This window comes from Saccopteryx bilineata, chromosome 2, assembly GCF_036850765.1.
Source record: "Saccopteryx bilineata isolate mSacBil1 chromosome 2, mSacBil1_pri_phased_curated, whole genome shotgun sequence".
Classification (NCBI taxonomy): Eukaryota; Metazoa; Chordata; class Mammalia; order Chiroptera; family Emballonuridae; genus Saccopteryx; species Saccopteryx bilineata.
This window is the reverse complement of record NC_089491.1, coordinates 348,752,006-348,766,373: the sequence shown is the minus strand read 5'-3', so window position 1 is coordinate 348,766,373 and position 14,368 is coordinate 348,752,006. Positions and strand designations below refer to the sequence as shown.

Genomic DNA, 14,368 nt, shown 5'->3' with positions numbered 1-14,368 from the left:
GGAACAAGAGGAATGTGCTGAAGTGTGGATGTCAGAGAGACAGGATTTGCTTACTGGCTGTGAGCCACTGCGACTGGGTCACTTCGTGTCCCTAAACTCTTCTAAACTTTCTTCCTCTCTCCCTTTAAAAATATAATAACAGCTTTAACATACAACAACTTTTGAGTTACAGTTCACATACAATAAAACTCAGCCACTTAAATTGTGCAACTAATTGGGTTTTAGTATATTTGGAGTTGTGCGACAATCATGACAATCTAATTTGAGAACGTCACCCCAAAAGAAACCCTGTATCTTTTAGCAGTCACCCCCCACCCCCATCACCTCAGGCCAGCCTCAGACAACCACTAGGCTGCTTTCTCCCAATTTGAGTCTTGATTTCTTAATCTGTAGAGTGGGTGTGCTGGGGGGCAGGTTGGGATTTCACCGTCTCCCACAGAGTGTCTCTGCAGTGAGGCGAGGGGTGAGAAGACGCAGGATTGGGGAAGCCAGGGAGCTAAATGCTGTCTAAAAAATAGGAGTGAAATGGTTAGGAGGGCATCAGTGGTTGGGTATGCGAGGCACTGAGTGGTTTGGGGAGATTCTAGATGGGAGGAAAGAATGGAGCCAGTGAAGCTGAGGGGACGGGAAAGAGCAAGACAGAGTGACTACTCGTGGGAAACTTTGGCAGAAAACCACATGCTATTACAGAGATTGGGATGAAGGTTGCAGTGTGGTGTGATGTGAATGCCTCCACCTTTTCCCATAAGATCTTCAGAAGAGTATAAAGTACCCGCTCGTCATGTGGAGTTGGTTTTGCTTTTGGGGGTGCAATGGAGGCCTGAGACCCAGCACCAGGCTCATGGTCAATTTCTGTAGGTGGCACTGGCTATCAAGGGCCAGCCAGGAGAGCCCCTGTGATGGCTTCATGTCCTGCCTTTCTTTCTAGAACCCAGCGTCTTCCTCATCTTCAGCTACGGACTGGAGGGCTGCCTAGAGGCCCAGGGTGGGCAAGTCAGGGTCTCCTCACACTGTAGCACCAGTCTTTCTGCCCAGCGCTGGAAGTGGGTCTCCCGGAACCGGCTTTTCAATCTGGGTACCATGCAGTGCCTGGGCACAGGCTGGCCCGGCACCAACACCACAGCATCCCTGGGCATGTACGAATGTGACCGGGAGGCCATGAACCTGCGCTGGCACTGTCGCACGCTGGGCGACCAGCTGAACCTGTTCCTGGGCGGCCGCGCCAGCAACATGTCGAAGGCTGGCGCTCCCGAGCGTGGCGACCAGACGCGCAGCGGCCAGTGGCGCATCTACGGCAGTGAAGAGGACCTGTGCGCTCGCCCCTACCATGGTGAGAGGCTGCCTGCAGGGCCGAGTCTGGGGGGATGGGAACCGCAGAGACAGACTGGAGTGACCAGTCCTTTGTCCTCTGTGAACCTCTGGCAGTCACATCTTTAATTGTAATGTGAAGTGTTTTTTTTTAATTTTTATTTATTCAATTTTTTAGAGAGGAGAGGGAGAGAGAGAGAGAGGAGAGAGGGAGAGGAGAGACAGAGAGAGAGAGAAGGGGGAAGACTGGAAGCATCAACTCCCATATGTGCCTTGACCAGGCAAGCCCAGGGTTTCAAACCGGCGACCTCAGCATTTCCAGGTTGACGCTTTATCCACTGGGCCACCACAGGTCAGGCATGTGAAGTGTTTTTTAATAAGAAAATTAACTTCAAAGCATTTAATTTACTTTTTAAAAAATTACAAAACTAATACACACTGATAAAGACCTCAAACAGTACAAAAGCGTAGAAAGTGAAATTTCCTTCCCTACACCTACTCTCCAGGGAGACCCCAGGGTAACCCCCGGAAGGCAGGCCTATCCTGGTGGTCCTTTTCCTGGAAGCCACTCTGAATTCCAAGAACCTGGGGAGGAGGGTTGCACAGTAGAGCCCCCCAGTCTGGGGAGCTGAGTAGGGATTCCTTTAGGCACAGACCTCTGTGGGTGAGTTGGAGGCCCCTTTGCCATGGAGTTTGGACAGCCTCTGGGGGCATTGGAAGACCCCTTCCCAGCCCTGGGGGGTGAGCAGCAGGCTCATCCTGCTCTCCCAGGCTTCTGGGATGATCTGATGGCAGAGGGAGCTTTAAAGCCACTATCTGATGCCACTGCCCCTCCCCCACTCGACCTTGGCCCATCTCCAGCTCCCTGGGCTATAGAGCATGGGCACCTCAGGGGTCCTGATGCCAAGGCTGGCTCCCTTCCTTGCAGAGGTCTACACCATCCAGGGGAACTCCCACGGGAAACCCTGCACCATCCCCTTCAAATATGACAACCAGTGGTTCCACAGCTGCACCAGCACGGGCCGCGAGGACGGGCACCTGTGGTGTGCCACCACCCAGGACTACGGCAAGGACGAACGCTGGGGCTTCTGCCCCATCAAGAGTGAGAGCAGAGCTGCTCCTGGCGGGAGGCTGGCCATGAGGGTGCGGGTGGCAGAACTTTTGGGAGACTGGGGTGAAAAGTGGCCCCTCCTTGCAGCGTGGAACAGCCTGTATGTGGTCCCTTCACTCTGGAGGGACCCCTCTGTAGGCCCTGAAGCAGAGGACTGGGGAAGGACCCATGTCCTGCTGTCATGGTGGCAGGTAACGACTGTGAGACCTTCTGGGACAAAGACCAGCTGACCGACAGCTGCTACCAGTTTAACTTCCAGTCCACACTGTCGTGGAGGGAGGCCTGGGCCAGCTGTGAGCAGCAAGGGGCAGATCTGCTGAGCATCACCGAGATCCACGAGCAGACCTACATCAATGGTGAGGCAGCAGGCAGCCCAGGCCAGGCTGCTGGCTGGGGTCTGACCCACCTGGGAACAGGGAGGGTGCCAGGACTCTGAGACCTGCTCCCCCCTTGGAGGGCCCTGAGGCCTTTCGGCTTGTGGGCGTAAGGATGGTGTTGGTGGGGGCAAAGAATAGGAGGGCCAAGGGTGGGTGCTGTGCTTCTCACTGTACCCGTCCTGCTGTCAGGGCTCCTCACTGGCTATAGTTCCACACTGTGGATTGGACTTAACGACCTGGACACCAGTGGAGGCTGGCAGTGGTCGGACAGCTCGCCCCTCAAATACCTCAACTGGGAGAGTGGTGAGGCGCCGGGTGCGGGGGCAGGGCGGCCTGGGCACCCACGGGCACTGCCTCCACTTTGTTCCTCAGGGCGGGGGTGGGAGGCGAGCAGACTTCCCCCACTCCAGGAATGGCCCCACTAGCCCATGCAGTGCCTTTGTGTGAATTAGAGACTAATGTTTAGGGCACAGGGCCTGGGCAGTGGACTGGATTTCAGCCATGTGTACACACTGCAGCCTGGCCAGGGAGGCCAGGTAGAGCTAGTACCAGTTGCTGAGTAGAGTTCAAGACACATGGGCCCAGGTGAGAAAGCACTGAGGCCCTGCAGTGCCCAGTGAGGGAGGGCTGAGCAGAGTGCTGGGCATCTCCAGCCGGTTCATGCTTCCGAGGGAAGCAGGAGGTTCGAGGCAGGGCCAAGGTGTGAGTCTCTCTCCTGGGGTGCTGGCGCCCTGCCCTCCCACAGATCAGCCCGACAACCCAAGTGAGGAGAACTGTGGGGTGATCCGTACGGAGTCCTCTGGCGGCTGGCAGAACCGCGACTGCAGCATCGCGCTGCCCTACGTGTGCAAGAAGAAGCTGAACGTCCCACCAGCCGAGCCGGCGTCTCCCAGTGAGCGGCGTGGGTGGAGGTGGGGCGGATGGGGGTGGGACTCATCACAGCCACAGCCTGCCCAGCCTCCAAGCACAGGTGACTCTGTTCCCTCCCTATTCTTTTTTTTTTTTAATTTTTAAATTATTTATTCATTTTAGAGAGGAGAGAGAGGGAGACAGAGAGAGAGAGAGAGAGGAGAGAGAGACGGGGGGGAGGAGCTGGAAGCATCAACTCCCATATGTGCCTTGTCCAGGCAAGCCCAGGGTTTCGAACCGGCGACCTCAGCATTTCCAGGTCAACGCTTTATCCACTGCGCCACCACAGGTCAGGCCCCTCCCTATTCTTATTTGACGTTTCAGTGGAAGTGTGAACAAATCAGAAAGTGTCATTAATTCATTCGGGGATTTGTTGAGAACTGTGCTAAATGCTGGTATTACCTTATCCTCGTGGAGGTCACATGCTGGAGGTGACAGACATTTCAGTGCACAATTGGAATATCCCTAGTTTTGTAGTGTTATAAAAAGATATGCAGTAATGTTAGAGGAGGAGAAATGCCCAGAGAAGGACTTGATTAAGCTTCCGAGAGTTGAGGGTTTTGTGGAAGTGACATTTGGTTTGGGCCTTTCATGTTGAGTGTTAAGTTTGAAAAGGCAGAAAGAAGTGTGAGGGAAGGGCATTCTTGGTCGAGGGAACTGCATGCCAAAAGTGTGGAGGCATGGAAGTACACAGCAGTTTTACAGTTGATGCGTGGTCTGGTTGGAGTACAGACTCATACCTACTTTTAAGTATGGTCCTGAGACCAGCAGCACAGCGCCACCTGGGAGCTTGTTAAAAATGCAGAGTCTCAGACCTGGCCCCAGATGAACTGAATCAGGACCTACATTTCCCTGGACCCTGCGCCTGTGATTCGCGGGCAGGTGCGGTTTGAGAAGCCCTGGCTTAAGAGTGTGGTGAAGAGAACTTTCAGAAAGGCAGGTTGCAGCCAGTTCCTGAAGGGTCTCGGCTGCTGGGCGAAGTTTGGGTGGAGCTGGGTGGGGGAGCCTTTGTGGGTATTTAAGCCGGGAGTGTCTTGCTGACATACATGATTCACAGAGATTGCCCCAGGGGCCTCAAGGAGGTGTTGGGTGGTGGCAGACAGTGGGCGGGGCACTGCTTTGGGCTAGTGCCCCTCACTGGTGTGTGGCCTCATTTAAGCAGCTGTCTCTGAGGTGTAAATCGAGAATAAATTCACACCCCTTGAAGAGAGGTTCTGAGGCTGGAGACCAGTCCTGACCAAAGGAGCATCTCCACGGGTGCCAGAAGGAAGGTGTCAGTGTCGGTTGAAGGGGCTTCTGCTGGAATCCCGGCAACTAGGAATGAAGGGGGAATTTTTTTCCAAGTAAAATACAGCACAACCAGAAAGAAAAAATTTACAAATCCACCGAAAGTAAAGAGATTACAGCCAACAGGCCAGTTGGCTCAGTGGTAGAGCGTCGGCCTGGCGTGTGGAAGTCCCGGGTTCGATTCCCAGCCAGGACACACAGGAGAGGCGCCCATCTGCTTCTCCACCCCTCCCCCTCTCCTTCCTCTCTGTCTCTCTCTTCCCCTCCCGCAGCCGAGGCTCCATTAGAGCAAAGATGGCCCGAGTGGCTCTGGTCGTGGCAGAGCGACGCCCCGGAGGGGCAGAGCATCTCTCCCTGGTGGGCAGAGCTTCGCCCCAGGTGGGCGTGGCCTTCAGCAAACCGAGTAACCCCTTGCTGGAGCCAGCGATCTTGGTTTTAAGCTGGTGAGCTTTTGCTCAAACCAGATGAGCCCGCGCTCAAGCTGGCGACCTCGGGGTCTCGAACCTGGGTCCTCTGCATCCCAGTCCGATGCTCTATCCACTGCGCCGCCGCCTGGTCAGGCTAGTTGCTTCTTGAATGTGCCTTGAACACAGAACCAGCGATCTGTTCCTACACGTGCCCTGACTGGAGATCAAACTCGCAACCTTTGCGTATTGGGGCAACGCTCTAACCACTGAGGTACCCAGCTAGGGCCAGAAGCTGCATTTTGAAGGAAGGAGGGCCCAGTGTGGGCAGCCAAACCCCTCTGTGGTCCCACTAGAGACTGGCCCCTCACTAAGTCCTCTATGCCCTGGGGCTCCCCAGTGTGGCTTCAGGGGAGAGTCATCTCATGACTCTGCAGATGTCAGGGTTTTGGACTTCCTCTTTCAGTTCAGCCCCTGTCTCTGCATGCGGCGTTTTTCTAGGCAGTTTCTTCTGCCTTCTAGGTCTCATCACTCAAAGCATGTCACTTCAAAGGCAGGCACTGTCTTGTCCCCAGTGCATCCACATTTCCTGAGCTTCCTTCCTCCCACAGCCCAAAGCAGACCCCAGGGGCCTGAACACCCACTAAACTCCGGTTCTGTCAGTGGGGCAGCAGCCTTGGGCCTTCGATCCATGGCCAGCAGAGAAGATAGACAGGTCCAGAGCCCAGGAGTGATCTTCTTTGGTTCTCAGCCCTGCCCACTTTGCCAGGTTTCCAGGAAATGGGATGGCTGGACCCTGGAGCGGTTCCCAGAATAGAACGGATCCCTAAATCCCAGTCTCGGGCGATGCGTCAAGTGGGCACATGCTTTCCCACCCCACCAGGCAGAATCCTGTCCAAAGCTGACGTTGCGGGTGGTTTGGTAAAACCTTAATTTCTCTTGCCAAGGCCCAAGTGAGGGCTTGTTTGTCCCAGCTGCCCTTGGGCCCCGATCCCCAGAGGGCTAACCTGAAATGCACAGAAGTATGGGTGTGGAAGGATCTGGAATCCTTCATTTTGTCAGCCCTGGGGAGAAGGGAGAGGAGCTGGGGGTGGAGGAAGTAACGGGAGGAGAAATCCCAGCCAGGGATGCTGGCCGGTCAGCAGTGACTTCACCTGCTGTCCACCCAATGGCGCCCCATTTCCTTAGTCCCTTCCTCCTGGACCACTAGGGCCAGCACCGAGCCCACACTCAGTAGATACTATTTGAGGTAATGACATTTGTTTCACTTATTAAGCAATATGGGTGTGAACTAAGTTTGAATCTTATAGTGCGAAACTACATTTACACAAGAGGAAGCTGAGGCTCCCAGGGCCGGTCTGCCCTGAATCCCTGCCCATCTCTGAGAGCCCCAGCTAGAGAGGCCTTCCTGTCTTGGGTGGAGTCTGCCACCGTCTCCCAAGGCTCTGCCTCTGGGCCTCCAGCGGCCCTGGGTCGTTGGTCATTTCATCAGCGTTCAGCAGTCACACCTGTCTTGGCAGGAAGGGCTGATGCGGGTCAGGTTTGGGGAGGAAGTGACTTTGGGGCCCTGCCTGTGTTAATGTCCAGTGGGTCAGTGCCCAGGCTGGGTGGCTTCATTCCTGAGCAGCAGCCACATGGGTTTGTGCAGATGTGTGGGCCAACGTGAAGGTGGAGTGCGAGCCCAGCTGGCAGCCCTTCCAGGGCCACTGCTACCGCCTGCAAGCTGAGAAGCGCAGCTGGCAGGAGTCCAAGAAGGCGTGTCTGCGGGGTGGCAGCGACCTGCTCAGCATCCACAGCATGGCCGAGCTGGAGTTCATCACCAAGCAGATCAAGCAAGGTGAGGGCTGCTTGGCCACCGCCGGCCTGGGGTAAAGGATGGCCTTCCGATGCCCATCCGGTCCTGCCCAGGAGGCTCAAGGACTCTTTTCTCCTCCTGCTGGTGGCTGAGCCTGACCTCTCCGTGTCCTCCCTCTCCTGTCTCCTGCTGCACCCAGAGGTGGAGGAGCTGTGGATTGGCCTCAACGACTTGAAACTGCAGATGAATTTTGAGTGGTCTGATGGGAGCGTTGTGAGCTTCACCCATTGGCACCCCTTTGAGCCGAACAACTTCCGGGACAGCCTGGAGGACTGTGTCACCATTTGGGGGCCGGTGAGGACCCCCACCCACTATCCCAGGGTCCCGTATATACCCCAGCCTTCTGGTGCTCCCCCAGTCCTATGGGTACCTGCCTGGAACCCCAACCCATGGCCTCTCAGAAGCCCCATCTTCCCCATCAGCCCCTCCACCTCCACATGGAAGACTGCCAGTGTTTGATCCCCCCCATCTCCTCCAATTAGCAGGGTCACCTTGGGCAAGTTGCTTAACCTCTCTGTGCCTTGGATTTCTCATCTGTCAATGGAACACTAATGGTGCCAACCTCAGAGGGTCATTGGGAGGATTAAAGGAGTTAATTCTCATGAAGCCTTAGGATGTTGCCTGGGGCCATCGTGGTCTCCTGCCAGCTGTTCCCCACTGGCAGGTGGCATCAGAACCCATGTTACATGGATGTGCTTCACGGGCCAGGCTGCTCTGTGCGGGATCTTGTCTCCTTGTGAACTTAGGGGGTGATGTCTCTGTTATGGCTTTGACTCAGAAGTGGTGTCGGTAGATGGAGGAATTGGTGCAAGGCTTCAAGCAGAGATATGAGATCCTTTAAAAAGGGACAGAACCATAGGGATAGACTACCCACTCCAGCAATGGATAGGACACTCTCCCTTGAGATACCACAAACAGTATATAGCCAGGGACTATAAAGACAGAGCCATCAAGAGCATCAAGGGGATGCTGTTTTAAAATTTATAAACAATGGTTTGTTGAGTGTCCACTATGTGTCAGGCATTCTCCAGGGTCTGGGACACACAAGCACCTCTGCCCTCGGGATGGAGCAAAGTCAGACAGACCACTGTCTGGGAGGCTGAAGACAGGGAGGGCAAAGGCATTAGGAGGGACTGAATTCCCATTCAGTTCCATCTGAGAGCCAGGTCTGGGCGCATAGTCTCTGCCCAGCCTGGCTCTGCGGGTACTGGCTAGACACCTTGCAGAACTGAGAATCTCATCTGTCTGTCCTGCCATTGGTGATGCTAACAGTCTCAGCCAGTGTTGATGAAATGAGCTATGAAGAATCTAAAGGAGTGTCCCTTCCCACAATGCCTGTCAATGTTTTAAGGCATCTGCACAGCAACTCGGCTCTCATCAGGCCTATAGAACTAATTTTACTCTCCCCATTTTATAGCCTGGAACACAGAGAGGTGAAGCCTCTTGCTCAGGATCACACAGCAAGCAGAGGCAGAGACAGGTCTAGAAAACTGGTTTGCTAAGGGTTCGGGTTCAGGAGATTGTGGGGAGGGGTGCTGAGACTCCCTCTCACCCTGTTTCCCTAGGAAGGTCGCTGGAATGACAGCCCCTGTAACCAATCCTTGCCATCTATCTGCAAGAAAGCAGGCCAGCTGAGCCAGGGGGCTACTGAGGAGGACCACGGCTGCCGGAAAGTGAGGGTGCTTCTGGATCTGGGAACTGGGGAAAAGAGGGATGGGAATCCTGCTGCCCCACTGCGTCCTCCCTTCCTTGGCACGCCCTTCTTCCTGCTCTCCCAACCGCTCCTTTACAGAAAGAGTGGGGTGGGGTGGGGGGTTGTTGGGAGGAAGCAGAGCTCCCACCCATATTCCTGAGTCCCCTCTACGTGGAGAAATCACTTCTCAGAGTCAGCAGGGAACAGGAGGTGGAGGTGGGCACCTGGAGTCTGGTCAGTGTTCACCTGAGTGGAGGCTGCCAGGGTGAGCCCGTGTCCTCTGTGCACCCTCTGTCTCTGCTGGGACAGTTCACAGCATCTGGTACAGCGGGTGCTTTCAGTCTCCTCTGGAGGAGTTGGGCCATTCTGGTGTCTCCCTCCTTGTGTGCCAAGCCCCAGGAGCTACCAGATGTTCAAGGAAGGGGGGTGGGATTAGGACTTGATGGGGTAATGGGTGGGGGAGTTGAGTGCGTATGAATGAGGGCGAGAGTGGGTGATCAACCCATCTCCCTCCTCCAGCCCACCCAGGCCCTCTCCCCTTTGGTGTTTTGGTGGTCTGCCAAGGTCACGCTCCTCCTGCCAGCCCCTTGCCACTCTGGCTCGTTGTTTTCCTTTAGATTAAGCCCCCTTACCATTCCCCACCCCCCTGCACCCAAACTCTCCCCCAAGGGAGGAGCAGGAAACGCCAGCAGGCATGACCTCCAGTGGGAGGAGGGAGAGAGCAGATGGGGGCCCAGCTAAAGAATCTGGGGGACCAGCATGGTCAGGGAATGGCCCAGGGGCTCTTTCCTGGCTTGGGCGAGGTCGGGGTGAGGCATGGAGAGGAATTACTACTAATGCCCTGGCACCAGGGCTGACCTGGAATGTGTTGATGGTACTAAGCAGCCAAGGTTACACCCTGGGACAGCCAGGGGTTTAGCACAGCCCTGCTGGGCGTGCAGCACCCCCTTCCCCCATACACACACACACCAGCTTCTCTTCTGCTCTGGGCTCCCGCCCAGAGGGCCGCATCTCTCTTCCCCCAACCTCTAGCCCACCCCAAGGCTTCCTACTTCAAGGCCTGCTGGAGGCACAGGTCCCAGCAGACCTCTGGAGTCACCTTTGGAGGAGCAGGACTGTGAGGAGGATAGGCGTAGCCTCTATGGTGTGGGTTCAAGTCAGGGCTCTACCTTGTACTGTCTGTGTACAAAATCAAGTCACTTCATTTCTCTGAGCCTCAGTTCCTCATCTGAAAGGCAAGAGCAGAGAGCCCCTCAGGGTGGCGCAAGGGGGGAGAGGTCTGTGGGCGTGGGGCCGGGGCTGGAGAGCAGCTGCTGGGGGGGTTCTCTTCCATAGCTCTGCTGCCCCTTGCTGAGGGTCTGTCTCCCCTCCCCAGCCCCGGGCCGGGCACATCTTCCATTACCCCAGCTTTTCCAGGCCCCTGAGGACCACAGCCTCCTCCATCCACATTCTGGCAGTTTTCCCAGCTTTTTGACTCTGGTTTCTCAGCCAACTGGCAAATTTCCCACCGCTTCTCTTGGTTAAACACTCAAGAGGAGTTTGATGGGACACTTATCTTTCTGCGCCAGGCCACAGGCCAGGTCACTGGCTGTCCTCGATCAGCCCTGCTTGGGCCATGCTTCCTTCCGCCCCTGGGCTGGCAGTTGTGAGTCATGGTGGGAGGGAGAGTGTGGAGTGACAGGTGCAGAATGTAGCCCAGGAAGGGCCATCTCTAGTGTCAAGCAAGTCCCCTCTGTCCTGTGTCCAGGCCTACAGCACATTCAGTGATGCCAGTGATGGCATGCCCCTGCCCCAGGACTTATGGGTGTGAGAGGGGCGTGCTCCCCACAGACACCCTCTTTTGCCCACTTTCTCGAGCCAGGGTTGGAAGTGGCACAGCCCATCCTGCTACTGGCTGGGAGAGGACCAAGTGACCTACAGTGAGGCCCGGCGCCTGTGCACTGAGCACGGCTCTCAGCTCGTCACCATCACTAACAGGTGCAGGAGGGGGTGGGTGCCCAGCCCAGCCTACACCCATGTCCTGGCCTAGTGTGACCCCTCCATCAAACGAAGTAGCATCTTGTCATCAAGCACAGAAGGACCTGAGTCCTTTGAGCCTCAACTGGCTCCAGGGCCTTTTCCTAATATTGTCACAAGAATGACTCTTGATTATGAAGCAACTCCAGTGTGGGACAGGCCTGGGCCTTGGCAGGGGCACTGACAAGTACAGGTGTGGGCAAGATGCCCAAGAGAGACCTTGCGTGTATCTGATTTTCTTTTTTCTTCTCGGCCAGGCACGAAGGGCTGACAGTACAGGGGGAGGTGGGTTGCTATATGTCAGCTGTGGGGTCCCCAAGGGTCTCTACTTCCAGCAAGTTACTGGTCAGACATAGCACCTGAGCTCCAGGGGCCTGCGGCCAGGGATTGGTGGGAGGCGCTGTCTGCCTTGACCGGCTTCTTCCCGCAGGTTCGAGCAGGCCTTTGTCAGCAGCCTCATTTACAGTTGGGATGGAGAGTACTTCTGGACTGCCCTGCAGGACCTCAACGGCACCGGCTCCTTCCGCTGGCTCAGTGGGGATGAGGTCATGTACACTCACTGGAACCGGGACCAGCCCGGTGAGCCCCTCCTCAGACTTCCTTGGGGGACCCGTCCTGCCGGGACCAAGACCTAGGGCTTCTGAGGGAATCGATCCTTCGTACAGTGTGGTAAAGCGGTTAGGAGAACAGGGTCTGAAGCCCAACCATTCTCTCAGACCCTGACTCTGCTGTTTATTAGCTGCATGTCTTTGAGCTTCAGTTTCCTCACCTGTCAAACAGGGATATCGGTCCTTTTATCATAGGGTTGATGTGAGGCTTAAATGATTAAACTATTTAAAGCTGTTTGAGTAGTGAGCACAATGTAAGTGATTGCTATTGTCATTACCATTTCACATTCATTATCTTCTTTAACCCTTTTAATAACCTGATGTGGTAGATGATGAAACAAGCTTAGAGACGTTAAGCAGCTTGCCTAAGAGCTCACAGCAGTAAACACAGAGTTAGGATTCGGGATGTCCATTCCCTTCCTCTCACCTGGTCCCGACCTCAGAGCGTGTCCCTGCAGAGATGGCCAAGCTGGTTCCAAGTGCAAGGGTGGCGGCGGTGGTGCCTCGCGGGGATGTAAGGGAGGACCAAGCCCTGAGCCCTCAGTATAAGGGCGTTCCTTCTCCCTCCTTCAGGGTACAGTCGTGGGGGCTGCGTGGCCCTGGCCACGGGCAGCGCCATGGGGCTGTGGGAGGTGAAGAACTGCACCATGTTCTGGGCTCGTTACATCTGCCGGCAGAGCCTGGGCACACCAGTGACGCCTGAACTGCCTGGGCCAGACCCCACACCCAGCCTTACCGGCTCCTGTCCCCAGGGCTGGGCCTCAGACCCAAAACTCCGGCACTGCTATAAGGTAGGCAGCCTGTTGGCAGGGGGGAAGGGAGAGAGAGAAGAGCAAAGAGGCAGGTGGCGGGGGAATCCCAGTGGGTCCCAGCCGTGATCCAGACAGTGGTCCCCAGAACACTTTTCCCCATAGCAGACTGCAGACAGCATTTCTGGTGAAACTCTTCAGTGGTGGGTATCCGAGACCTGGAATTGACAGAAACAGATCATTGGTTTCAGAGGTTTCCACTGGTTGGGGCCAGGCTGGCTGCTTTTTTGGGGAGCTTGATAAAAATAAAATCTTCAGGCTGCCACTGTGGAGATGGGGATTCAGTAGGCTGGGTGGGGCCTTGTAATCTATTTTTAAACCCTGCTGGGTTTGGGAGCCACTGATATAGTTTATGGTCTTTCATTATATGAAAAACAAAACAAAATGAAACTGAAGTCCAGGTTGGGGAAGGGACTTCTTTAGCCCCTTTAATAACCACAGCAAACTGTGGCTGTGCTGAGGTGAGAGCCCTAATCCCCTCTGGTCAGGAGGAGTGGGCAGTGGTGTTTTCCAGGAACTGCCTGTGTCTGCTCCCTTCCCTGGGGCTCATTCTCTAATGAGCAGATTAGTCTTAACTAGCCTAGACCCCTGTCCAGTGAGGCCCCAGCTTCCCTCCTCACTGCTGTCATAAGCAGGCAGCTGTCCCTGGGAAGGTGGGCCAGTGGGGACAGCTTGGACAGCTGGACTCTGCTCCTGCAGGTGTTCAGCTCAGAACGACTGCAGGACAAGAAGAGCTGGGCCCAGGCCCACGGGGCCTGCCAGGAGTTGGGGGCCCAGCTGCTGAGCCTGGCCAGCTATGAGGAGGAGCACTTTGTGGCCAACATGCTCAACAAGATCTTCGGGTACTGAGCCTGGTGTGGTGGAATTGCATGCATGACTCTTGGTTTTGCAAGGCAGGGTGAAGACTACTCCAGTGAGGCCTGTGTGAGGGCTTGGAGTGACCTGTGTGTGTATCTACTACTAGTTCAGGGACCATCCTGTCCCCCTGAAGTAGCCATGGTCTCCCTGGAATTGGAGACCTGATGTTACCCACTGGCATCACAGAGCCAGCAATGCCCACCTCCCCCGGCTCACAAACTTTCACACAAGTAACTGCCCTCCCCACCCTCCTTCTCCATTGCAAAACCTTGTACAAATTGAGGATGTTTTCCTCTCACCCTACACCATCCCATAATAACCCACACTCCTCAACAAAAAGCTTTTCCTGAAAGACAAGAGGAGAAATGCTAGCCTGACCAGGTGGTGGCAGAGTGGATGGAGCGTCGGACTGGGATGTGGAAGGACCCAGGTTCGAGACCCCGAGGTCGCCAGCTTGAGCATGGGCTCATCTGGTTTGAGCAAAAGCTCACCAGCTTGGACACAAGGTTGCTGGCTCGAGCAAAGGGTCACTCAGTCTGCTGAAGGCCCACGGTCAAGGCACATATGAGAAAGCAATCAATGAACAACTAAGGTGTCGCAATGAAAAACTGATGATTGATGCTTCTCATCTCTCTCCATTCCTGTCTGTCCCTGTCTGTCCCTCTCTCTGACTCTCTCTGTCTCTGTAAAAAAAAAAAAGGAAAAAGGCTACAAAAGTGAGCATCTGCCCATGGGGGTCCTGCCAAGACCTCATCTCTGTCCTGTGGGCTCTGGCATCCTATGACGCACACACAGCATCTATAATCCCTTTAGCACTGGGAAGAATCCAGATGGATCCGGGCTTCCTGAGATCTTAATTCCAGGGATATCTCCTCCCAGCAAACATCACAATTAATTACATTATTTGACTTGTAATTATAATAGCTCATATTGATCGCTTCTCACCATGCACCAGGTGCTATGCTGAACGTTGAATCCTAATTTAATCCTCTCAGCAACCCCAGGAAGTAGGTATTATTATCGTTGACCCTGTGGGCTGATAGGCTGGGTTATTTCCCCAAGGTCACAGAGCTGGTCCATGAGTGACCTGCTCTGGAATCCAGGTTTATCTGATTGCAGAGCCCCAGGTCTAT

General features: G+C 55.1%; 1 protein-coding gene across 2 annotated transcripts in view; it reads left to right on the top strand.

Annotated features, from left to right (window-relative positions):
* Window positions 1-14,368, top strand: part of MRC2 (mannose receptor C-type 2) — a 67,611-nt gene that overhangs the window by 42,593 nt on the left and 10,650 nt on the right. For both annotated transcript variants that reach the window (XM_066262675.1, XM_066262674.1), the window contains exons 2-13: window positions 929-1,330; window positions 2,237-2,410; window positions 2,611-2,775; window positions 2,986-3,099; window positions 3,542-3,688; window positions 7,045-7,233; window positions 7,391-7,545; window positions 8,817-8,924; window positions 10,806-10,921; window positions 11,391-11,539; window positions 12,142-12,359; window positions 13,077-13,219. In XM_066262675.1, coding sequence (XP_066118772.1) covers window positions 929-1,330; window positions 2,237-2,410; window positions 2,611-2,775; window positions 2,986-3,099; window positions 3,542-3,688; window positions 7,045-7,233; window positions 7,391-7,545; window positions 8,817-8,924; window positions 10,806-10,921; window positions 11,391-11,539; window positions 12,142-12,359; window positions 13,077-13,219 — 2,080 coding nt within the window. The remainder of the gene's footprint in view (window positions 1-928; window positions 1,331-2,236; window positions 2,411-2,610; window positions 2,776-2,985; window positions 3,100-3,541; window positions 3,689-7,044; window positions 7,234-7,390; window positions 7,546-8,816; window positions 8,925-10,805; window positions 10,922-11,390; window positions 11,540-12,141; window positions 12,360-13,076; window positions 13,220-14,368) is intronic.